Raw genomic sequence first — 26,537 nt, forward strand, 5'->3', positions numbered from 1 at the left:
ATTAGTTGAGCTCAGGGCACTGACTGCTGGCTCAATGTTCTTTCTATTGTAGCATTGCCAATTATCATATCTCTGTTTAAATAATACTTAAAAATAATTTCTGTTGGGATTATTTCCCCACCCAAAATTATCTAAAATACTCTTAACTGTTAAGTGTATGCAAGAAGAGATAGACTTCCAGGTATATCTCAAAGTTACTTAAATCATGGATTTTGTTAGAATAAAATGGAAGCATATGATTTTAATTACTAGATGAAGTTTACAGAGAGGAAATATTTGTGACAAATAAAAGTTAATCTTTTATATTTTAGAGATAGAAATAACAAAGACCTATTTCCCTCAGATTAAGGTTATGGCAAATGAACTATTGGATTAATTTGGATTAACCTTTCCAGGGGAGGTGAGCTAGATGTCTGTACATATCTTTCTTTTCACCCATTCTATTTGAATTAGGAGAAATTAGATAATGTTTACTTTTCTCCAGCTTTTGAATGACACGATCATAACCTTTTGGCAATCACATGAAACTTTTAGAGTACCTTCTTCCTCTATCTTCATTTTCAGCATTCTTTTTGGCCTGAGAACTTCTTTACAAGGTTCATCTGTTTTAAAAAGATAAAGAAAAAGAAGGGAGAAAAGGAGATAAAATCTCAAAAACCACAAAATTCCGTGAAATTATTTAACTTTTTAAAACATTCACGTCATTCATTCAACAAACATTGAGAGCCTACTTTCGACTAGGCACCGCACACTACACATCTCAATATGACTTGTTTTTAGAGGGGCTCACAATCTATTGTCACACAGTTTGACTTGTTTGATCTGAATTTGGTTTTTAATCCTGCAACCTTTTTGATCCACTGATTACAAGGAAATATCTAAGCTTTTAGAGTGAGCCATGTTTCTGTTAGGTATGGTATTTTAATTATTTTTGGTGTTTATATTATTACAAATAATAGTATCATGTATAATTATGAACAATTTTAAAACCACAGAAAGAAGATGATTAAGATGTGGTCCTTGCCCTTAAAGAGCTCCCAGTGCAGTGACTGAGACAAGGTGTGTAATTAAGTGTAAGAATGTACAATGATGCACTGCTATAAATACATCTAGTCCTCCCTATAGTATTCCCCCTATTAAAGGAGGAGGCAATGATCAATTCTATATGGGGAAGAGGCCAAATCAAGGAGATGATTCTTCTTCTAGCTTCTTCAGGCTAATAAAAGGGAAAGCAGTCCTAATAAGGAAAGGCCCAAAGATGTAAAATAGTGCCACCCATAACTACCTTGGTTCTGTATGGCTTAGACATAAGGTCATGTAGAGTGAGATGAGAAACAGCTGGAAAGAGCTGGAGAGAGGATCGTGGAAGGCCTTGAGTATTACAGTAAAGAATTTGTACTGTATCTTGAAGGCTAATGAAACATTTTATACAGAGGAGTTACCTAGTCATGCCATTATAAGATCAGTTTAGAGAATATTCTGGAGGAGGGACAAAACTGAGGTCTGGGAGGCAAATCATCCATGTAAATTTCAGTAATCAATTTGAAGAATAAACAAAAAGTACTGAGTGTTTTACCATTTTCTTGGGAGTTATCTGCGTTTGCATTGGTGAGGAAGGTGAGTCCAGCCAGGTGGAATACATCTGCATTGTTGCGGCCACCACCTGCCCCGCAGCCCAGGTCACTCTTCTCTAAAGTTTGAAATACCTGTCCAGAGGTAGTTAGTTAATTTAATAATTCTTAGGAATTAACTAAAGGCAAAACGGTGAGCCTATTCAGATGTGGAAATCATTCCTCTGAAAAACTAAAGGTACAAGTTGTTACATGGTTCTAACAAATCTGTGAAATGCACAGCCCACTCATTTATCAAATGGTCAAAGACCAAATTTCCCAACTTCATTCCTTTATTTTGTCCTTTTGTATTTAGAAATACATACCTATTCAAAATTAAATCAAGAACTAAGTCTTAAGCTTTGATGAGGTGATTCTTCGAAATTGACCCCATGCTGTTTTGTACACAGAATGCATACTGCAATCAATATAATGTCCAAAAAAGAATAAATGAGTGAATATATGAATAAGTGAATTAATAAACAAGCTAATTTTTAAGTCGCTAAAAGAAAAAAGAGCACAATCTCTTGTATTTTGGGGAAGAGGGCTCTAGGTTATAAGTGGGTGAGAACTTGTTTGCGGGGGGAGGCTTTTTCCAGTTTTAATTTTGACCCCAAACATTTTTTCCTTTCTGAATGTTTTTAACTTAATAGTTTCTCAGTTCTTTCTTCCTCCTTCAAAGAAATTCAAGCCTAGAAAATAGAAGCAGAGCTTAGGGGAGATAAATGGGAACTTAGGGGAAGTGAATCATTTTCAGATTCTTCTGGGCCACAGATTTTAATGAGTAAGAAAAAGGACACAAAACCCAAAAAACCCCCAGTGGTTGCCTATTCATTCTTCTCTGTTGCTGCTACTATAAAGCTCCCTGCTCCCAAATCTCCAAACCCTCCCAATCAATGGCACTTTGCCCATGAATGTAATTGCTATCATGGCATATGTTTTTAAAGTACTTAATTCCATACTTGGAAAAGTAAAAATGGATAGACCTGGGCTTTAGAGACTAATGTGAGGATGGCTTACCTTCCTAAGAGTCACTGTTTTGAGTAGACTATAGAAAAGCAGGTCTAGTCTTCCCTTAATTCTTCCCCCACGACTTACCCTAGTGGCCACACTTTGTGAAGCACTGCATAGGGCCACCCCAGTAACCAAGGCCATGCACTACTTAACTCTTTCCAGGGGTTTCTTGGCTGTCCTTTGCACCCCATATATAGCACTGTCCACTGCCATTAAAGCCACCCAGGAATCCAACTCAGTTGCCATATTAAGAGATACATGTTGGCCAGGGGAATATGTATCTGTACTTGGAGACAGATGAACCTATAAGGTCATTTGAAAAAGAAAATATCATTTGTATGACACAAAAACTTCACAGATAGCTGCATTTACAGCCCCTTTATTCAGAAGAAAGTTGGATTGTGACTTACAGTTTGTGGCTTACCTTGAGCTGGTTGCCACACTTTTCTTCAATATTTAACCAGACTGAGTCGGACACTAATTCTGCGGTCTGTTCTCCTGTTACAATGTAATAGACCAGGAGACGAGCTGAAGGAACCATGTTCTGTGTCACTGGAATGTTTATACTTTGATAATCTGAATCTGAAAGTTTATCCCTTGTGCCAAAGTGAACGATTTTGCCCTTGGATAAAATCTAAAAATAAACAGCAGTAGCAACGGTAATTACAAAAACAAAACATTTACTTCAGGATGGAGCTTGGAGCTGGAGTAGAAATTACGTTAAAGAAGAAGAAAGTTAACATTGTATGGACCTACTATGTTCCAGGAACTGTACATTTAATTAACTCTTTTAGTTCCCGTAATAAACAGAAGGATAGGAATACTATCTCCATTGTGTAGATAAAGGGACTGAGGTTCAGGAAGTAATTAAATGTCATACTGATTTCAGTTCAAAACCACCTAGCTACGAATTCAGAGAGCTAAAATTTGACCTCAAATCTGTTTAAAGTCATCACACTGTCATTAACATCTACTTGTTTAGTTGATTAAAAAATGTAGATGAGGAGGTAGAGTGCATCTTATTTTTCCCTAATTTCTGGCCTTAACTTTAAAGCCAGAGGTTAGGTTCTAAACTGGAGGTGTGAGGTTAAAAAAAAAAAAAAAACCCTAAAAATCATATGAAGCCAAAATGTCCTCAGAGATCCCTTAAATTGTCCTTAGAGAACAGGACTGTGTATGTGGTTTTGGTATGTAGTCCCTAAACAAGTCCCCTAATTATTCATCAGTCAGTATGGTCCTCATTTATTTTTTAATTTCTTCTTCAAAACCGTTGAAAAAATCATCATCACCTGTTTGGCCTGATCATCAGAATAATTAATTCCATTTCTTGGGTAATTGTCAGGAAGCCCTTAACATTTTTTTTACATTCTTTCCTACCTTTCACTGACGGCCTTGACTGACACCTCCGATTAATTTAAGTGATGTAACAGGGATGTTGCTGGAGCAGGTATGATATGACTCAACCCTTAAGAGCAGGATTTGGGTCCCCTCTTTTTTCCAGTGAAATGCACATATTTTAAATGGGTCTAGGCGTGTAATCTTTGGCCATGAAGCAGAGCAGAGGTAATGTGAGAATTTAATCAAGCTCTCTCTATGGAGGAATCAGGCTGTCTTTGGTGAAAGGCATATAACACAGTCAGAGGTTCCCAGGTCTAATCTAATCACAACCTTCCTCTTCCCATCTGAGTGACTGTAGTGAGTCTTTAACCTCTTTGTCCCTCAGTTTCTTCATCTGTGAAGTAGTCATGAAAATCATTCCCTGTCTCAAAGGCTTTTGAAAAACTGATTATCAAATTAGATGATGTTTTTGAAAGTGCTTTGTAAGAATATATGTAAGGGATCATTCTAACGCTTTTCTATAAGCAAAGAAAAATCAGGTGGGGGAATAGATAGATGTAAATCTATCATTATATACTTACCAAGTAATTATAGTGAGTTATTTTGTCAATATATGGACTTCTGGGGGTAACAACAATATTCAGATGTTCTCCCACAAGCAAAGGTTTATAGTTTTCAGTCCAGTCAATATAAAGATAACTTTGGCTGAGAGATGAATATGCTATTGCTCGGTAATCTTCGCTGGCCTGATTTTCTTCTGGAAGATCTGGGTCCTTGGTCCTGACCTGAAAAGGAAAAAAGTGAAAAAAGATACATGGACTGTGACTTAATGTTTTCTGTGAAACATAACTTTTCAATTCCTTTCTTTGCTTTATAAATTTCTAAAATTCACAACACCAAATTCTAAAGAAAAAAGAAATCCATTACTCCAAAGTGTTTGTACAGCTGCGGTATCAAGTAACTTTACAAAGGCTATGGACAATAATTGGGATAATATGGGATTGTAGGCTATGGTGGGAAAGTCTGGTGAAGTGAAGAGAGAAAGATGCTCCTGCAACAAATATTGACACCCTTCCTGAAGTGTCATGGTGAGTTGGGGACTCCTTTTCCTATGGGTTGGAAGGGTAGCAGTGGGGAGGTCCTGAGGACTGGGGACAGGAGTCGTGAATGGACATCACACAGACTCTCTGGCCCAGTTTCATTGCGAAGTCGTGGCACAGAGAAGGGCTTACAAACAGAGTGGGGCAGAAATGATATCATGGCACCAATATCGGCCTTTGACAGCAGAGGGGTTGGTTAATAGCTCATGCTCGGGAGTGAGACAGGCATTGGTTTGCCTCTTGAGTACCATCATTTATTAAGTATGGATAAGTTATTTAACCATAAGAAAGGTTAAAAGCCTCTGTTTCCTCAGCTGCAAAATGGTTAGCACAATGCCTAGCACTTCGTACGGGCTCAGTAGATGATGGTGAATCTATTCATGCTGGGGTCATTGACATGCATTACTAACTTACTCATTTTTTATTTGGGATTGGGAACCTAAATATTATTTGCTAGGAGAGAAGAATATTAAGTGAGCTCTAAGGTAGAGTGACTCATACAGCTGGAAAAAAGAGAGGCTTCCACGTTTGGCTCTTTTGTGGCCCTGAAAAGAGATAAAAAGTTGGGGGGTGGGAAACAGAGAATATTTCTATCACTGATTTCCACTGCTACACCTATTTTGATACTTCTAGATTCTAATACAGTCTTACAGATATAATTCACCCCAAATAAAAAATTGATAGATTTATCTTCCTCAAGGACCATTCAGTGAATTTGCAGATTGCCTCTGGTGCTTTTTTTTTTATTTTTTTGGATGCAAAATTGTGGAACTGTTCACTGGACTCATGTATAAAATCTGCCGCATTTGTTCTGCACATTGGCCAAAACACACAGTCAAAAGTACACACTGTCCCAGAAAATTTAACAGAAGAATTCAGCTCACTTTAAACTCCAGCACCACCACTTCAGATGGGAGATTCACCACAAAAGAAGCTACTCCATCACTGGAACGTGTTACACTTTGCTTTGACTCCGAGTCAGTTGGCTCCTGGTTTACATCGAGCATTTGTGCACTCAGGGTCACCGGGACCCCTCCTACCACATGGTCAAGTGAATCCTTAACCTGCACCTGTTTGTCAGAACAGTCCAAATTCATTTCAAGAGCTCATCACTTCTTTTAAAGCATAACAATTCTGAAATAATTTTCCCTCCTCCTCACCAATGTATAAATTATTCATATTCAATTCAGGAAAAAGAAGCATGTTCTCAGCTTATATATAGAAAGGTTTAATCTTATTTAGTTAAATCATTCTTGAATGGATTCCCCTGTATATCGAGAAGACTCAGAATATAAATATCATCACATTAGGTCTGCCAAGTAGATGTGATAAGGTCTTCTGCTATTTAATTTCTGTGTGTGTTCAGTTGGTTGAGAACTGGATAAAGGAAAAAATGAGGCAATCACTTCTGGGAATGATTCTCTTGGATATGAGAAACAATAAGTGCATCTTCTTTTTTCTCAAACTCTACCCCTCATTGCCATGCATATGGACATATAGAATTTCCACAAAGATATATTTTATATTATTTATTTGTATATGTGATATGAAATATATAAAATATATTTTAAAATAATAAATTCTATATAGTGACATATTTTGTGATCTTGTATTATATATATTAATACACTCCATAATATATTATAAATTACCATATGCATTATATAGTAATATGTTATATATTATTAAATATGTTGTATATATACTAAGAAGCTTTAAGCATGTCCAAAGCTTGCTTGTGGTCTAGTAAATTTTTTTCTCTTAAAGGCCAGTGACCTACGGTAAGTAATAAATAACCCATTTTAATTATCCTAAAGTTGATTTTTAAAAGCAACACATCTTCAAAGAATAAAAAAATTCTACTCTAGCTTTGTAAAGGATAGGGAATAAAAATTTCCATTTTATAAATATAATAAAACATATATGTAATAAAGCATGTTTTATATATAATAAGATATAGAATACTAATCTACAATAAAATATAATTAAAAGGTCAAATGAATGTTTTAACTCCATATTATCAGCATTTTAGAAAGGAAAAGTGGAGGAAGGAGAGAAAATATTGTAAAGGAGAAAAAAAAACATACAGAAAAGAGTCAGGGACAGAAAAAGTGTCATGATGGAAAGGATGGAGAACAATACAGAGAGATGAGATCAGACAAGAGTTATGTACAAAGAGAATGCAGAGTGAAAAGCACAGAAATGCACCCTCAGAGACACACAGGAAGTAAAAAATGGTGAGAGAAAGGGGTTTATTTTCAAGGAATGCTATCTCTGTCTTAAGACTTTTAAAGAGCACATTGCCAAATAATTTTAAACTTTAGTGTTTTTTGAACTATAGACTTATGGGGTTTTATTTACATATCATTTAATGCAATGCTCATTTAGGGAATGCTTAACACAGGCTATCTTACTAAATAGTGATACTGCCCTAAGGGTTGATATCATCCCCAAGGCTGAAGCTGGTCTGCAGTTTCCCACCACCCACCACATAGTCGGAGGGGCAGACTTCACACACAGAATGAGTTCCCTCTGTGATTTGCCTCTCCATCATCCTTCTTTTGTTTGCCACCCCCATATTTTTAGAAAAAGATAATCGCATTTAGCAGTTTCCCCCCATCATCTACCTTGACAGAAAATGGAATCCCAGGCTTCACAAAAAGAGGAGTAGCAACCAAATTCAGTTTGTAGGGAGAAAGGACATATTTGATGCCAGGAATTTCTGCTTCTTCAGAAAATCCACCTAAAGAAATGACAAGGATTATGTTGACCTTTATTAGGAGTGTACGGATCTGTGTGGGGAGCTATTTTGTGTTCATATGTCTCCACAGACCTACTCATTCATTCATTCACTCCATTCCTGTACTCATTCATTTACCAACAGCAAGTAGGATATGGGTCTTGGTTCAGAGGGGCAGTGCAGAGAAGAGTCTAAACTCTTCTCAGGAGTTTCCAAAGCCTTACGCACAAGGCTTGTGGGCAGAGGTGGTCCTTATGGAAGTAGAGCAATAGGATTGGACTGAGGAAGAATTCAAGGAAGGGACACCACTTTTCACCAGTGGCCTGAGTTTCAGTTAAATATGTATAAGGCATTAAGGAGAGAAGAAAGGGTAGGCCAGAGACTAAGCCTTACAGGGCATTCACCTTTAGAAAGCAGGGATATGGAGAGAAGTGGAGAAGACATAAAAGGAGAGCTTGAGGTAGAGAGAGCCCAGAGGGTCTACTAGCAAGACCCCAATAGTGTTTGTTACCCATTAGCTAAAACTTAAGCTAAACTATTAAGAATGATATACGAAGTTCTAGTATCCCCAAACTCCTTTCCAGTATTACATCCCTAATACCCCTACATATATATCCTATACTTCAGTGAAAGGAATAATCTGCTACTCTCAAAGATCAAGTTTCACCTCCCACTCTTGGTATGTTCACTCTGTGAAGGGTGCCCCACTTCATCCTGGCTGCTATCCCTGCCTCAAAACCCTACTTATCTTTCACAACAAGACCAATCATCTTCAGGACACCATTCTTGGTTGCTCAACAATCACCTAGGAGCTCATCTTCTTCTGAAGGTCAGTAGCATTAAGCACTTTTCTTAGAGCACATGTGGAATTCCTTCTTGTTCAGAGTTCTTTGTTTACTTGTCTTATAGATGCTTGTTTGTAAGCCACTTGAGTACTGGGATTACGCATCATTAATATTTGTAAGCCTGCATATTTAGCAGCACTCTTTGCATATCTAATAAATACTGCTTAAGCTGAATTTGTTTGTAATAAATTGAGAAAAATAAAAGTAACAAAGAAACATTAAAACAATGTCAAAAACACAGCCAGGGCAGGGAGTATAAAGTCATCATCATTCTCCCACATCTATTGAGCATCAGATGCATACAAAGTGCTTAATAACTCGATAGTTACCTCAATTCTTCATTCTGCTACCCAGAAGGAAAATTTAAAGAGGTGGAAGGGGACTTAGGAATAATTTGGTCTAAGAGTCATTTTATTGAAAAAAAAAAGTGGCCTCAGTGTGGTTAAATTATTTGTTCAAGGTTGGTTGGGGATTCAATATAGACCTGAAAATATAAGTTACATTAGTAATCAAGACATATCAGAAGTAAGACAAAGTAACCCAACTTGGAGTAATAATTAATAACTATTAAAACCATTGGAGTGAGGATTAAGAGTACTAGACAAGGTGCTAAGAATGCTAAGAAAGAAGTAGGTGGAGAAAAGAAGGAGGAGGAGGAGGAGGAGGGGGAGGAGGAGGAGGGGGAGAGGAAGAGGGAGGACGAGGAGGAGGGGAAGGGGGAGGACAAGGAGGAGGAGGAAGAAGAGGTGCTGTTTTAAGTGCTTTGCATATACTGACTCTTTGATCCTCACCATAACCCTATGAGGGATATACTACTATTGGATCTATTTTAGAAACATTACCTCCAATTTTAAATAGAATTACTGACTATTACAGAAGAAAAGGGCTTTAGGATGCACTTTGTTCAACTCCATCATTGTACAGCTAAGGGGACGAAAACAATGATAGTAGTAATAACTTTCATTTGCATGGTGATTTATCAAATGTTTTTACACACATAATCTCTTTGATTTTGATTCTTACTGGGTGAGAAAATCGGGGTGCCAGATGTTCACGCCAGATAAGTTGCAGACCCACTTGGAATACCAGATGGGCAGGTGTTATCCCATTCTTGCCAGTGAGGCAATAGAGACCCAGTGACTAGGGGGTGGCAGAGCTATACTTTAATCCAAGTTTTTAATGATGTAAAAAATAAAACTTAACTATAAAAGGAAGTAAACTGTGAAAGAACTGTAGAAATTATTTATACCTTGAAAATGCTGTCTAAGTATTTCCCAAGAGAAAGTTTAAAAAAAAAAACCAAGCTCACCTGTAGACTCTATGACTGTCACACCAATATAAAGGTACTTGTTGTTTACATCTTCTAGACTGCTATAGGACAATTCTTCAATTGCTGTTTCAGAGTCAAATGTGACTCGAGCAATTCCATTTATCAACTGTTTAAAGGGAGAAAATGAAAGAGTTATTTCACAGAAGAATTTATAAGGAAAAAATGAACAAAATGTGCCTTTACTAGCCTCTCAATTGAAGACAAATGTCAGAGGAATGCTTTATTGTCACCACTAAAGTGAGTAAATGAGTCCACAGTTAAGCCCAGAATGTTATTTTCTAATCTATTTCTTTAGAATTTTGACACGGAAGCGTCTTAAATATCATTTGATTTCACAGGCCTTTTTTGTACTAGCTGGCAAAGATGACTTCTTCCAATCACTGAGTCATCATCTTTCTAGACCTCTCAGCTTACTTTTGCTCTTAACTGAGAGTTTATGGGGTTTTATGATATTTACTTTGTACTTTGCTGCTTACATATTGAAACGCTAATTTAAAAACACACAATGGGTAATGGGATATGGGGTTAAGTCACATGGTATTATTTAATTATTAACCACAACAGTAAAATAGATTTTGCGTTCTTTTTTCTTCTGAAATTGAGTGTTACGAAGCCAGGGATTTTGTCTTATGTAGCTTTAAATCTCAGTGTCTAGCATAGAATCTTGCATTAAAAAGAGGCATTTAATTTATATCTTAAAGAAATAAAACTGTATTTTGAAAGAACAAAGGCTAAATTACTGATGATACAAACTATGTGAATATGCAGCAGTGAGCAAAATGACACGAACCCTTACCATCCACAGTATAATGTAAAGAACACTGAACTAGAGAAAAGGGGACCAGGGCTCTACTCTGAGCTCCAGCAACCACTAGCCCTTGACCATGGACCAATAACTTCCCAGTGAGTTCATTCATTCACTTATAAATTTTTATAGAGCACCTACGTTTTGCCAGGAAGGAGGCTGGCTCTGGGCATACAATGGGAATGATTCAGACCCCCAAAGAGTTTTGTGTAGAGAATGATAGAGAAGTAAATAAACCATACAATAAGAAGGGTTTCTCAGCACTATTGACCTCATTTGTACAGGATAATTCTTTGTTGTGGGGCACTGTCCTGAAGGAGTTTCACAGCATCCCTGGCCTCTACCCACTAAGTGCCCGTATGATCCTCTTCCCCAGTTGTGACAACCACAAATGTCTCTGGACATTATCAAATGTCCCCTTGGGGGTAAAAGTCATCCCTGGTTGAGAACCACTGCAATAAAGTGTGAAACATGCTCCACTGAGAGCGACTCAAGGCCTGAGGGAGTAGAAAGTGTGTCCACATTGAGACAAAGAATGAGAAGGAATTACCTGGGCAAAGAAGAGGCAGGAGGGAACAAAGGGAAAGAGCATTCCCAAGCAGAAGGAGCAGCTCTGCAAAGACCTGGAGGCAAGAGAGACTAGGGTAATTTTGAGAAACTGAAGTGACCAGTGCAAGGGAGAAGAAAAGGAGAGATGGGCTGGTGAGCGGAGCTGATGCCAAGGAAAGTGAACTTTATCCTAAGGATAGTGAGAAACCGACAGAGGATTTTAAGTTTCAATTTCCACACCTATTTAAAATGAGAGATTGGACTAGATGAATTTTAAGTCACTTTCCATCTCTAGCATTCATGACAGATCTTTAGGTACAAGTGAATCTCTTACCACTGTGCTTTGCATTGCTTTTTGCATCATTTCTTTTTGATTATCTTTTAAGTCTTCTCTTATTCCAAAAAAGATATAAACGTCAGCCTCGTTGATGACTTTATTATAAAAATATCTGTCAAACAATCATACCATAAAATTGTTTTGCTAACAGGGTTACAATAATAAAATCTGGATAAAATATAACAATTCAAAATTACATAAAGCATTTGATACACTTTAAAGTGCCTTCCATCCACTGTTATATTTCATCCTCATAAAGCTACAATAATAAAGCCAAAGTACAGATTTTTATTACTATGTGCTAGATAAAAAAACTGATCTTGAGGAGATCAAAAGAGTCAGGTCTGGGGCCCTTTCTTACAGGACACATCACTTCCTCAATGATTTTGATACCAGTGGAGAGCTGCTCTTTATCTTCTTTTATGTTTTTAAAAGCAGCATGCCCGATCTCAGAGTTATATGTTCTTTTTTAAAATTCTAACTGCATACTTCTTTTTTTAGTTTAGAATTAAAGTAATAATAAAGAAAACTTTCTGCACAGCAAATACTATAGCAAGAGCTAACTTTCCTTATTCATAGTTTGAACAAAAAAATAAGTCTCTCCATTAAAAGAAGTCAATTTCTACAATTCTCTGTCAAGTGAGCATTTTATGCTGGTTTAGATTAAGGGACAAACACTCTATTTGAGGAATAAATGCTAGTAAGAGAGGCAGTATAGGGTAGCATTTGAGGGCATGTATTCTGGAATGAGACAGGCCAAGTGACTTACTAGTTGTATGATCTTGGGCAAATTACTTAACATTTATGTACCTCTGTTTTTCCATTTGTAATGTGGGGATAGTAACAGTATCTACCTCATAGAGTTTTCGTAAAGCTTAAATGAGGTAATATGTACAGAGTGCTTTCAAAAGTGCTTGACACATATAGTTATATAAATCGGTTAATGTTATTAATAACTACAGTATATCGTCATTTTTAAATGACCTAAGCTTTTGTGGTAGATTGCTTGCAAAAATAACCCCAATTCTCCACCTTTCCATGTATCCACCACTTTTGCAGCTCCTTGGGTGTGAAGGGAGTCTATTTCCTTTGCACTGGTCTTGTAATTTGCTTTGGTCAAAAGAATGTGTTGGGGGCTTCCCTGGTGGCGCAGTGGTTGAGAGTCCGCCTGCCGATGCAGGGGACACGGGTTCGTGACCCGGTCCGGGAAGATCCCACATGCCACGGAGCGGCTGGGCCCGTGAGCCATGGCCGCTGAGCCTGCGCGTCCAGAGCCTGTGCTCTGCAACGGGAGAGGCCACAACAGTGAGAGGCCCGCGTATAGAAAAAAAAAAAAAAAAAAAGAATGTGTTGGAAGTGATGGTGTGCCAGTCCCAAAGTGTAAACCTCAAGAGGACTTTTATGCTCTCATTTTCTCTCTTTGAGCATTGCTGCTGCTACAGGCTAGCCAGTTGGTTGATGAGAAACACACATGGTCCAATCATCCTTGTAGCTTCAGTCAACTGCTAGCCAGCTGCCAGGCATGTGAGTAAGACCTCCCTAAACGAGCTGGCCCCCAGCTGACCTGCCAACTGACTGCAGGCACATGGGCGAGCCCCACTGACGTTGGCCTGGCCCAGATCAGCAGAACTGCCCAGCTGACTCGTAAATGGCTATGGTTTTAAGGCATTAGATCTTAGAGCAGTTATGCAGCATTAGCTGGCTGATTAAGCCATTAAAAATGACAAGAAGTGAAGGTTTCATATCTCAGTCCCAATATCCTAAGTCATGCTGGTTCCTAAACATACACATTGAACTTAAATCTTTAGGATTTCCCACCCCCGCTCTGGTGAATAACCAACAAAGCTAAAATCAGAATCAGCTAAAATCAGTATGAGCTAATAAACTATAGGCATAGTGTCTTCTCAATCAGTCGGTTTCAAAGTAATGGAAGACATTGCCACTAAATCACAGATCTCAGCGATATATAAATCTATCAACTCAACACATTGTACACCTTAAACTTGCACAATGTTATATGTCAATTATATCTCAATAAAACTGGAAAAAGATCACACATCTCACTCTGGGCAACTGTCACCAGAATTGGAACTCAGTTCAGCTAGATAATCTGAAAAAAAAAAAAACTTTCTTACCTTGCTTTTATAGTAATTTCAAAATTATTAAAGTCCTTATAACCAATGAAATTATTTTCTGTTTCTATTGAGATAGAAAAGTGTGGCAACACTGAAAATAAAAACAAAGAGGCAACATTACCATTTAATTTAGAGTAGTCTTTAAATCATAGCAACCAACTGTATTTCTGGATTAGTTGGATAAGCTGCTACATCAGCACAACATCCACTTTGTCATCATTATCATCAACAACAACACTATTTTTGGGGAGCCTCCCATTCTGCCAATCAGAGGTCAATCCATCCTCTATGTACTGGAAACACTTCACTTATACTTTGATTTCAGCACTTATTATAGGCAATCGATTATTTCCTCCACTAGAGTATTGGCTCCTTGAAACAAAAAAGACTGTTCTCTCTTTATCTTTGTATGTCTCCCCCTCCCATCCTTCTCATGAATCGCAAATATAGTATGTGCTCAACAAATGTTTATTACATTCAAAATGGAAAAAGAAATTTCTTGCTTATTTAATATTTCCTTTTTTTATCTAGTAGAAAAATCCATCCAGTCTCCAAATTCCAACATAAAACTCTCACTTTAGTCAAGAAGAGAAAGCTTACAATTAGCTACAAGAAAGAACCTTCATAAAAAATTAAAAATTAGGGCAGAAAGGAAGGAGGGTTTTTTCCTCTCTTTGGTATCTTGATTGCCCAAGAGAAAACAATTTCATCTGTCAAAATGGCACTGTCTTCTCTTTATACTAACTCAGACTGTGTACTGAGGCTTACAGATTCTAATTCTATTAACCTGCACAACAGTTAGTAGAAAATTGGGTGATTGTATGACCTTGATATTGTAGACAAAGACTGACATGGGAGAGTAAGTGAGATAGTTGGCTTCAGATAGGGCTTATGTGTTTTCTAAATGGTGAAAAACAGAAGAAAAAGAGCAATGCAATTTGTTGCTCTGGGCTGCATTCCTATGTTATTAAAGATCAAGACAGATGTGTTCTCCCCAGGATATGAAGTAGAGGAAAATATTTCATCCTTTCATCCAGTACCTAGGTGCCATGTAGCCTGCATACTCCTGCCAACAGTGATATACCAATGAAAAGGACACAAACCCTGCCCTTAATGAGCTCACAGTCAAGCAGGGAAGACAGGCATAAGCAAAGAATTACACAAACACCTAAATGACAGATGACAGTTATGAAAACTGATATAAATAAGTACAGGGAATCCTTCCCAGGAAAAAGAATTTAGGGAAAACTTCACTGAATAAATGGCTTTTCAACTGAGACTTGAAAGGTGAGTAGGAGTTGGCTAGGCAAGAGGGAGAGGGAGGGTGTTGCAGGCAGATGGAACATCAAATGCAAAGTCACCATTCCTGGAGTGGTATAAATGAGGCTGAAAAAGAGGTGGGAATGAGGAGATACTGGGGACTTTTCAATAGAGAAATAACATGACAAAGTTTGCATTTCAAGGTTATTTTGGCTAATACCAAGAGAGAATACCTTTGAAGCAGAGATAGCAATTAGTGGGGGTTGCAGTAGACCAGGAGGGAGCCTGGTGGTAAAATCAATGTGTGGCTGCAGATAATAAGAGGTGGATGAATTTTTAGATATCTACAAGAAGCAGCAAAAACACTTGGAGGAAGGGGGATCAGTCAGGATTATATGTTATTTAGAGCCTATAATCTTTAAAGTTGAGTTTCATTATAATAAATTTGCTTTGTCACCGTTTGTTAATTGTTAAAATTCGTGTTATTTGCCACATTATTATGAGTCTCCTGGGGAATAAAAAAATGACTTCAAGAAAAAGAAAGTTAAATTTGATATCAGAGCACACAAATACTCTAGTAAACAACCACAAGAAATGGAAAGGTTAAGCTGTTTATATGTTAATTATTAATCTATTAATATGATTGATTTCAAAATAAGAATATCTTAAAATTTTGGATCAATGTATTAGGAATTTGTGAGCTAGAAGGAAAATAGCACTGGACTAGGGGTAAGGAAATCCAAATGTTCTTGTTCTGTCACTAGCTGGTTGTAATGAATTCAGTAAATCATCTATTAGTCTTATCAGGTTCTGTTCACCTCAACTCTGATTCTTTAAGTTTCTCCTAAAATCATAATTCTGGAAAGGACCTTAACTAGTCAAGTTCCTCAGGAGACTACGTCTCTTGAGGCTCTATAAAGAGGAAGACAAGTCCAGAGAGACTGGTGTGCTTGTTCAGGGTTACCAAGGGCAGCTAGAACTAGAGCCTAGGCATTTGGACAACTCTGCCCACCCCCTTGAGCAGTACTTCTAACCATACCAGCAAGTGGCCTCATCTTCATCTGGGAGTGATTTTGCATTAAGTTCATTCATGAAAAGAATTATTGCAAAAATACTAACTCTTTATAGGTAAACTTTTAATTGTAAGAAATTACCATATTCTTTAATTTCAAAATATGCGGTTCCAGTTGTTGAAAAGTCTTCTTTATATTTAGCTCGAACTGTCCATACACCATATCTATGGAAGCAAAATATTTATAATTACAGAAGTCATCAAATGTTTTTAATTCACCCAAAGAAAATCTAATCAATTCCCATTTTAAAGAGGGAGAGGTAAGTAAAGATGTATATAGCCTACGTACTTTTTTTCGACAACAGATTTTAAAGCAATAAACAGAAATAACTGAGCATTTTCAAGATAATAGAAATTTAGTAATTAGTTTTCATACATTGTGATTTTTTTCAGGTATTTTTATCTCAATATAATAGCTTTGATTTGAAGAGCTTATGATACTTGAAAATTTACTAATCCTGGAGCTTAATTATACTAACATAATACTAAAATCCACCCTGTAGTAGAAAATCCATAACAATGTCTCTAGAAACATATAATACAGGTCAAGCCTATCCAGATGATAAAATTCACACTTCACATAAATGAAATTTTGGTTGGGGACAAAATATGGTTTGTTTAAAGAGGAAAATGATCTGAGTTTCACAACCTTCATTCAGAAATATTGACTGAGAACTGGATTAAGCACTGGAGATAAAAAATGAACAAGATAGAAGAGATCCTGTCTTCCCAGAGTTACTAGTCCATGGGAGTCCAAATCCCCACTTTTACGTTTAGTAGCAGATTGGACTTGAGCAAATTACTTAGATTCATTTGTGAAATGGGAAAAATAAAATCTATCTTGCACACTGGTTATGCAATCAATAAAGTTTAATATTATGGTTATCATCATCATTTACACAAAGAACATTTATCAAGTGCCTGTTATGTTGAGGTGCTAGTGATTCAAAAGTGACCAATATGGACAAGACTCCTGTCCTCAAGGAGTTTACAGTCTAGTGGGGAATAAAAGGCAAGTAAATTAATAAATAATTACTTACAAAACTGAGATAAGTGCCATGAAGAAAATAAACAGAGAGTAAAAGGAAGAGAGAGACTACATTAGATCATGCATCCAGGGGTAGCTTCTTTGAAAAGGGAGCATTTACCCTGTGTCCTAAAGAATGAAAGGAAGCCAGCCTTGTAAAGAGCAAGGTGGAGTACATTCTAAGCAGAAGGGACAACATGTGCAAATGTACTGGGGTAAGACAATACTGGTCATGGCTGACATAATCTGTCATGGAGCAAATGACAGAAGATGAAGTTGGAGAAATGATAATAATTATAAAATAACTGGATAAATTCTGTGCTATGGAGCGTGTAATATTTTCAAGGAAGTACAAAATTTAAAAATTATCCAAATTATTTAAATCCCCCAATTTCATCCAAATTTCTAGAAAATCTTCAGTACAGTGAATTAACTGCAAACTCGATTCTAGAGGGCAGACAAAAATGACCATAAAAAGATTTTGCTTTAAAGTGATATTGTAGTCATTTTATAGGTGCACTTATCTTATTTGTCCTCCTCTAAGTTCCTTGCAGACAGGGACTGTGGATTCTTTATTTCTGTTTTGAATTTCTCATTCCCGTTGTACTTTGCGTATACCAGGAATGTGTTCACTAAATTTTTTTCACATTGGGTTCTGTTCTTAATCCTTTAGCATGTGGCCAAATGGAGGAAATTAATAACACCCTCCCTCTTGAAATCTGTCTTCTGGTATTCTGTGCAGTAAAGACTACAGGGGGCCAATATTTTTATAACTCTCAGAGCTAGGCATGGGATAATACCAGCCTTTTAGACTGATAGTCTATTAGATTCCTTGAAGGGTGGAGGGTTGACGGTTTTGATGGGAAGAAAAAAAAAAGGACTGGGGACTGTTTTTTGCCTCTTCCAAATTTTAATTTCTATACGTAAAGAGGATTGGTAAGAAGTATTGGGAGTGGTTTGTTTGTTTTGCCAGAACCTGAGCCTAGCTTCTAATTAGACTTGAAAAGAGTTTGTATATCCTCATTTCCTTCACACCTACCCTTTGTTAACACTAGGTGGCTCCATTTGACTGGTTATCTATCTCACAACCAAAAGTTTCAGATGTGCTTTTTAGAGAAAACTTTATTAACAAATACTTTAAAATACTTAGGATTAGATGGAATCTTGAAGTCAGGAAAAGAGACAATTCCAGTATAATCATTTTCTTCTACCATGTCAACTTCTGATCCTTCAGGATCCTTTGAATAAAAACAAACAACTTCAAATCACATAAATCACATTTTTAAAATTGACTGATTATATTGTCTTTTTCTTTTTTTTTTTTGCGGTATGCGGGCCTCTCACTGCCGTGGCCTCCCCCGTTGCGGAGCACAGGCTCCGGACGCGCAGGCTCGGCGGCCATGGCTCACGGGGCCCAGCCGCTCCACTGCACGTGGGATCTTCCCGGACCGGGGCACGAACCCGTGTTCCCTGCATCGGCAGGCGGACTCTCAACCACTGCGCCACCAGGGAAGCCCGATTATATTGTCTTTGATCTACAGAAATATTTACTAACAAATATCCATGTCTTCAAATTAAATATGAAAGAGGAAAATCATTTAAATGTTGTGAAATGCAAATATGGTTAATTTAAGCCACTTCCCTCCCTCTTTTTGGACCGTCTTCCATCTCCTGCCTCACGGCGGGGGGGGGGGGGGGGGGGGGGGGGGGGGGGGGGGGTAAATCAGTGTCCTGGGTATCCTAGTCTCAGTTATCTAGAACAGATTCAACTCTTTATTGTACAACTAAAGAAAAAAAAGAAGTATGACAAAAACTGATGTTATAATGTATGAAATATGAACTTACATGCTTTACAGATACCTGAATCTAAATTCTGTATGTGTTCATCTGAAGCTTTCCAAAGCAAATATGCTGTAAAATGCATTTATTAGCTAGACATTTTGTAAGTTTGCAGTCTATGTCAATAGTTATCCACCACAATCTTGGAACACTCTGGATGCTTCTCAAGTAATTCATTATAAAATAGTCAGATGTTAAAGTTTGTGAAAGTTTTATGATTTTTGTAAGTTATGAAGGATTCAAGGTTATTCCGATACAATCCTCTTTTTCATTTGTGCTCTGTTAAGGTTTTCGGGTTTTTGGTTATTTGAGTAGGAGGAAAGGTACTGCAACCTATAGTGAAGGACCAATTACTAGTACACCTACTGTTAATAGGTGAGCAGTTATCTCCCCACAAAAATTTGTAGGGTTGTGACACGAACTGGGAAGACCATGGAAGTTTATTTCACATGTGCATATCATCTGTTACATATGTCATGGCTGATGAAAAGCTGATAACAGCTGATCTTTATCTCATGGGTTAGCACTATTTTTCATGTGTTAGTATGTTAGTTACTAAAGCCTAAAGTGCTCAAGTGTATTGTACAAATAAAAAATCTCAGACATAATAGGCATTCAACTAATTCTTAGTGATTGATCAGTGTTCTTCAAGAAATAAATCATGAAGGATATATTTAAATGATTTAGTTCAAAACATAACTTGTTGAGATTTCATTTTCATGAGGTTTTTACATATTGTAGAGGTATAAACCTACAATTTTATACTCACAGAAGGTGTCCAATAACCATTTCCTGAACACTGAATGAGTTAGTATGGTGTGAGGGCAGGATTATGGAACAGAGTATCTCATCCAAATAAATAACATACTTACTATGAAAGTTAAGACAGTTTCTCTTTTGGCTGGCTTCAAGTCATCGTTCAGTGAATAAACTCTAACCTTTACTGTAAGAATAATTGATATCATCAAAAACTTTGCTAAGCACAGTATTTTGATTTTTTACAATAGTCACCCTTAAAAGAGATGAGCTTCATTTTAAAAATTCAATACACAGTCATACATGAAAATCCATATTTAAAAGAAAGGAAAAGTTAGTTTGTAGACATATACATACCAATGATTTTTTTCTTTTAAAGAGAATCCTTTTGGATTCCTTTAAAGAGCTACTTTCTAGTGAATTTAAAGTACAGTTCACTTTATTAAAATATATTTACATACATCTTTTTGGGAATAAATATATAGTACAAAATTAGTTATATCTGTAATTAGGCCACTGTTTATAAAGAATTTCATAGTAGGGACTTCCCTCGTGGTCCAGCGGATAAGACTCCGCGCTCCCAATGCAGGGGACACGGGTTTGATCCCTGGTCAGGGAACTAAGATCCCACATCCCGCATGCCACACGGCATGGACCAAAAAAAAAAAAAAAGAATTTCATAGTAGCAAAATAGTGATGTCTACCATATGGTTATATGGGAGTATAATAAATTGTCTCATATTAAAGTTGAAGATTTTAATGGAAAATTAGGTACTTTGTTTCAGACATTATACACTCTTACAACAAGGCCCCAAATTGTCTCTTATTGTTACTAAAGATAGCACTGAATTCTATGGTTTTGTTATATTTATTGAGGCAGATCCTACAATTGTTCTCTCATTGTTAAAAGAATAATGGCAGGCGCTCAATAACAATTAGTTCTCTTCCACTTCTTTCTGTCAGTTAATAGATCCCCACCTTTTAAAAAAAAAGCATCTGCTTAGCTTTTAACTCATAGCTGCTTGAGACTTGCTGATCTAGTTCCTTCCAATGACATATTATAATTTCTCTAGGGTTTTACTGATGCTCAAATCATTTCATGGCCAAAACTTTAACCACAAAATAAAATTGAGCTGATGCCATAAACCTTTTAAAGGGTCGGTATTATGCAAAGCTCTACACAAGAAGCCACGTGTTAAGCGCTCTAAAATTTGTTTCACTGTACCATAAGATCAAAGCAAAATGCTCAGTAAATCCCTCCACTCTGCTGTCCCCTCACCCCTGTCTCTCTCCTCGAGTCTTCCCTCCTGCTTTATGAACATACCTGGTCCAGGCCTGAGCATCACTGGGATGCTGCCAGAGGCAGTATCCCACAAAAGTTAAGAGCTCAGGCCCTCGAGTTCAAAACTTGGGTTTCACTCCTGCCTCTGCCACTTTCTAATGTGACCCAGAGCAGGATACCTAATCCCTCTACACCTTAGTTCCTGCATCTGTAAAATAGGACTGCTAGTATCTGCTTCATAGTATGTGAGCCTAAATGAGACAAAGCTTTTGCATAACCTGGCACATAATAACTGATCAATAAATGTTTATTATTTTTATTTTATACTACTTCTATGGCTACTACTTGTTCACTTTCTAACCCATTTTGTGTTAGGTTAGAAAATTAATCTTGTCTTCATAGCAATGGTGTATCAAAGGTAAGATTAATAATTTTTTTGTACCAAAGATATAGCTTATTAATTTAAAAATGTATATTGAATGCCTTCTATGTGCAGATACTATGCTAGGCACAGAGATATGGTGGTGACAAATCAGACATGGAATTCCTCTAATGGAGTGGAGGAGAGAGGCAAACACAAGATGACACAAAGTAAATGTAAAATTCCAGGGGTAGGAAGTTCTATAAAAGACACTCCTTGGCTTTCTGAGTGTGGAAGAGGGAGCTTTGAAGCAGAGAAGGCTGCCCTTTATGGGATGGCACGTAAGGGTTGAGTAGGAGTTAAGAAGGCAAGGAAGGGGCATGAATATACCAGGAAGAGGTACACAAGCTTTACTGTGGATAGGAAAATGGTGTGAGAAAGCAACTGAAAAGAGATCAGCTTGGCTGGTGTCCACCGATGAAGGGGAACATGGTGGGTGATAAGGTTGGAGGGGAAGGCAGGACACAGGCTGTGTGAAATTGAAGGATTTTGGTCAATACTCTGAAGGCCTTTGTCCTATAAAGGCTTGAAGATTTAAGCCTCTATCCTAAAGATGCTTATAAGAAAAATCCCTCAATGATCTTCAGATTAAATGTGTGCATTGGGACATTAGAGCTATAAACAGCAAGATGTAATCAATTTTTAAAAGAATTACTTCTCAATCATTCTTTTTCTTCTGTGTAAATAAGGCCTTACGCTATTCCACAGATTAAATGATAATGGGAAATACTTTCCTAGTGCTTACTCTGTGGTAGGCAGTGTTTGAAGTATTGACACATATGAATTCACTTAACTCTCACAACAACTCTATGAGGTAAGTTCTATTATTATCTCCATTATACAGATGAGGAAAATGGGGCTCAGAAATATTAACTCACACAGGGTCACAGAGCTAATAAGAGCCCAAGCTGGGATTTGAACCCAACAATTTGGCTCCAGAGTTTGCTTTTAACCACTATACTTCACTACTTCTCAGTAATGAGTCAATATTTATTTATTTATTTTAAAAGATTTATTTACTTTTTAAATTTTATTTATTTATTTTGGCTGCGCTGGGTCTTAGTCGTGGCACCCAGGATCTTTGTTGTGGCATGCGGGATCTTTTAGTTGCAGCATGCTAACTCTTAGTTGCGGCATGCATGCAGGATCTTGTTCCCTGACCAGGGATCGAACCCCGGCCCCCTGCACTGGGAGCGCAGAGTCTTACCCACTGGACCACCAGGGAAGTCCCAATGAGTCAATATTTAGAGGAGTGGCTTCCCTGGTGGCGCAGTGGTTAAGAATCCGCCTGCCAATGCAGGAGACACTGGTTCGAGCCCTGGTCCAGGAAGATCCCACATGATGCAGAGCAACTAAGCCTGCAAGCCACAACTACTGAGCCCGTGTGCCACAACTACGTGCCTAGAGCCCATGCTCTGCAATGAGAGCCACCGTGCACCGCAACGAAGAGTAGCCCCCACTTGCCACAACTAGAGAAAGCCTGCACACAGCAATGAAGACCCAACACACCCAAAAATAAATAAATAAATATATTAAAAAAAGAAATTTAGAAGAAAGTTCTCTAATTCTCCTCTATGATTAGAATAGATGAGGATACCACATCTTCTTACACTAAAGTTCTGACAAAGAAATAACATATGAGGCTGTTCTTAATTTTTTTTAAGACTTTTTTGATGTGGACCATTTTTAAAGTCTTCATTGAATCTGTTATAATACCGCTTCTGTTTTATGTTTTGGTCTTTTGGCCACGAGGCATGTGGGATCTTAGCTCCCCGACCAGGGATCAAACCCACATCCCCTGCATTGCAAGGTGGATTCTTAACCACTGTACCACCAGGGAAGTCCCAAGGCTATTCTTAAGGAAAGCCTTGATAGCTAAGAGAGGTCCCAGGCTCTGGGTATCAGACTACTTGTTGGACAAAGATGAGGTTGCTAAATAGTAGGTAGTGTCAACAGGACCCAATTAATGAAGCTTCCTCTAACATAGGAGGAACACAAGGGTATGAATATATTTGTTTCTGGGTATGATGTTCAAAAAGGGCCCAAGCTTTATGGGCAGAGACTATCTCCATGTACACCAAGTCATCTTGGAGTCAAGAGAGTACTATTCTGGCTATGATATTCTGTCCAAGCCGAAACCAACACCCCACCCTCTGTAGGCCTTTCCTTTCTGAGCTGGTCATAACAGGAGCTCCTGCTAAAAAGGTAGTGGTGCAGGCCTGTTCCACCCCATACTATCAACATCAACCAATATGCAGCAGGTATCTACTACCTGAAATGTTTTCAACAAAGCTGGCTGGTCCTGCCTCCCTTCCTCTTTCCTTCACCAATAATGTCATTATTGAAACTCCATAACCTCCCCCTTCCACATACAGTTCTCTCATAATTCCATCTCTGATGTGCTCAAAAGTTAATTCTGGTAACAGGGAGTGATGGAGGAATCGAAGGTTTTGCAGACACATGAACATATGTGGTCAGCATTCACACTTTTCTGTGTTTATTGTTGGTTTCTTAGGAATAAATCCAGTCAATTGTCAATCCCAGAGTTTTGACTGGCTATCCTGCCCTTTCCCCCTCTAACAGATAAACCAAGAATACAAAACAATGTTCTAATAGGAACTTTCTTTAGGCAGATCCCTTTAGAAAATTAATATCCATATATTTCTGTGATTTAATTTATATTTTGCTGAAACATCTGATTCTTAGGGTTTGATTTGTTTTCTGAATTTGAGGATTAGCTCCAAAGTAATAGACCTTTTTTTATGATCACTGCTTTATAATAAATTATCTTCTCATTGCCAAAATAATATTTGCAGTTACATCTTAAAATTGTTTAATAATAAGACCTAACACTACATTTCACAATTCTTAAATAGTTTTTTTTCTACATGGGAATAACTGATGAGGTAGATAATATAACTGTTAATTTTTGCCATTTCCATATGAATTTAAGATTTATATTTAAAATCAAATTTAAAATTAATTCTGTTTAATTGTTTAACAATTTCTGTATGAATTTAAAATTAAAATGATATTTATAAGTGTAAAAATCACTGGGAATTGAGACTCTTTTGAGCAAGTTGGAAACCTATCTCCACTTAAATTCAAGTTTTAAAAAGCTCTACAGTGATATTGGCGAGTAATTTACTTTTTTTGTGGTATCTTTGTCTGGTTTTGGTATCAGGGTGATGGTGGCCTCATAGAATGAGTTTGGGAGTGTTCACACTACTATATTTAAAATAGATAACCAACAAGGACCTACTGTATAGCACAGGGCCCTCTGCTCAATATTCTGTAATAACATCAATGGGAAAAGAATTTGAAAAAGAATAGTTATATGTATATGTATAACTGAATCATTTTGCTGTATACTTGAAACTAACACAACATTGTAAATCAACTATACTCCAATATAAAATAAAAATTAAAAATAAATAAATAAAAACTCTTCCCCACATCCAGAGTTCAGTTTAAATAAATGCCATCATCATTTACCCAGCTGTTCAAGCTTGGGGAAAAAAACCCAAAAACCTCTACAGTATAGTGTCAATCCCAATCCCACTCCCCCGCCCCCAGAGAGAGAAGCATTTTATAATCTACCTGACTGGTGTGGAGTGTAAACAGGTTTGTCTGTATGAATGAAGAGGAATCCATTGTCATAGGTTATTGGCATTTTTTTTGATTTTGAAAAATGCTTTGATACAACATCCAAATACACATGTGAAACTGGGTCTTGTCCTCCAGACAATTGTTTGGGTTGTATCTGTAAAAGACAATGTTGATGGAAAAGAGTATAATAATTTTAAGGATATAAAACATGTTATTTAAAAAGTAGTATAGGAGCCAAAGTAGTAAATAAATTTTGCCCAAAGCCCTTCAATATCAAATGTCATAATCAACATTTAGCTTTAAGCAATTAAAATTTTTTGGGGGGCTTCCCTGGTGGCGCAGCGGTTGAGAGTCCGCCTGCCTATGCAGGGGGCACGGGTTCGTGCCCAGGTACGGGAAGATCCCACATGCTGCGGAGTGGCTAGGCCAGTGAGCCATGGCCGCTGAGCCTGCACGTCTGGAGCCTGTGCTCCGCAATGGGAGAGGCCACAACAGTTAGAGGTCCGCATACCACACACAAAAAAAATCTTTTTGGTTCTGTGCTTCCCAAATTTTACATGCATTTAGTAAAAACTACTACTATAGGAGCTCTCTTAAACTTTCACTTCATCAGCTTGTTGGATTAGCCCATGTTCTCCATCCCCTCAGTTCAACATCCTGACTGATGTTCAGGACACTTTGTATCCTATCTACATCCTTCTGCTTCCACGGGTTGAGCAATGTGCTTTCCAATTTGTCTATGTAATTGTAATGATCCACTTTACACTGCATGATATGCACATTTAATACACAGAAAGTAACAGAAGAAAGAAAAGTGTTTTTTTTGCGGTACGCGGACCTCTCACTGTTGTGGCCTCTCCCGTTGCGGAACACAGGCTCCGGACGCGCAGGCTCAGCGGCCATGCCTCACGGGCCCAGCCACTCCGCGGCATGTGGGATCTTCCCGGACCGGGTCACGAACCCGTGTCCCCTGCATCGGTAGGTGGACTCTCAACCACTGCGCCACCAGGGAAGCCCACAAAAGTGTTTTTATGAAAACTTCGGCTTTGAAAACATGAGATAAAAGTTAATCACTAAAACAAACCATGTTAAATTAGATATGTGAGAGTACCGTAAAAATTTGGAAAACGGTAAAAATCTATAAAGATTCTGCACTCAGATTGCTTTGCAAGTATCTAAGTTCTTTCTCTACTTTAAGGAAATAGAAACTGTAGAACAAATGATTCGTTAAAGCTGTGACACATTATAAATAAGAATCTCTGCTCCAACCAGTGGATCCAAGAAAAGACCTGGGCACAACATTTAACGATTAGCAAATAAAGATACATTGTAACGTTAAGATAAAGTTAAATGCTTAAGGTATGCATCAATTTTGTGATTTCCCCACCCTAATTTACTTTTCCAATTAGCCATCTGAGTTAGAACTGTTCAACAGAGCTCTGTGTGATAAGGGAGAGCTGTTCAGTAT

The 26,537-nt window shown here is 37.6% G+C and overlaps 1 protein-coding gene across 1 annotated transcript in view; it reads right to left on the reverse strand.

The window, feature by feature from the left end:
* Positions 1–26,537, reverse strand: part of C5 (complement C5) — a 90,942-nt gene that overhangs the window by 47,747 nt on the left and 16,658 nt on the right. The window contains exons 5-18 of the mRNA XM_019946474.3: positions 25,061–25,223; positions 19,874–19,944; positions 18,309–18,400; positions 16,218–16,300; positions 13,804–13,894; positions 11,666–11,780; positions 9,957–10,083; positions 7,690–7,805; positions 5,947–6,132; positions 4,544–4,747; positions 3,049–3,258; positions 2,778–2,927; positions 1,577–1,706; positions 540–602 (exon numbers count right to left, since the gene is read on the reverse strand). Coding sequence (XP_019802033.1) covers positions 540–602; positions 1,577–1,706; positions 2,778–2,927; positions 3,049–3,258; positions 4,544–4,747; positions 5,947–6,132; positions 7,690–7,805; positions 9,957–10,083; positions 11,666–11,780; positions 13,804–13,894; positions 16,218–16,300; positions 18,309–18,400; positions 19,874–19,944; positions 25,061–25,223 — 1,801 coding nt within the window. The remainder of the gene's footprint in view (positions 1–539; positions 603–1,576; positions 1,707–2,777; positions 2,928–3,048; positions 3,259–4,543; positions 4,748–5,946; positions 6,133–7,689; positions 7,806–9,956; positions 10,084–11,665; positions 11,781–13,803; positions 13,895–16,217; positions 16,301–18,308; positions 18,401–19,873; positions 19,945–25,060; positions 25,224–26,537) is intronic.

The sequence above is a fragment of the Tursiops truncatus genome, chromosome 6, assembly GCF_011762595.2.
Source record: "Tursiops truncatus isolate mTurTru1 chromosome 6, mTurTru1.mat.Y, whole genome shotgun sequence".
NCBI classification, from domain to species: Eukaryota; Metazoa; Chordata; class Mammalia; order Artiodactyla; family Delphinidae; genus Tursiops; species Tursiops truncatus.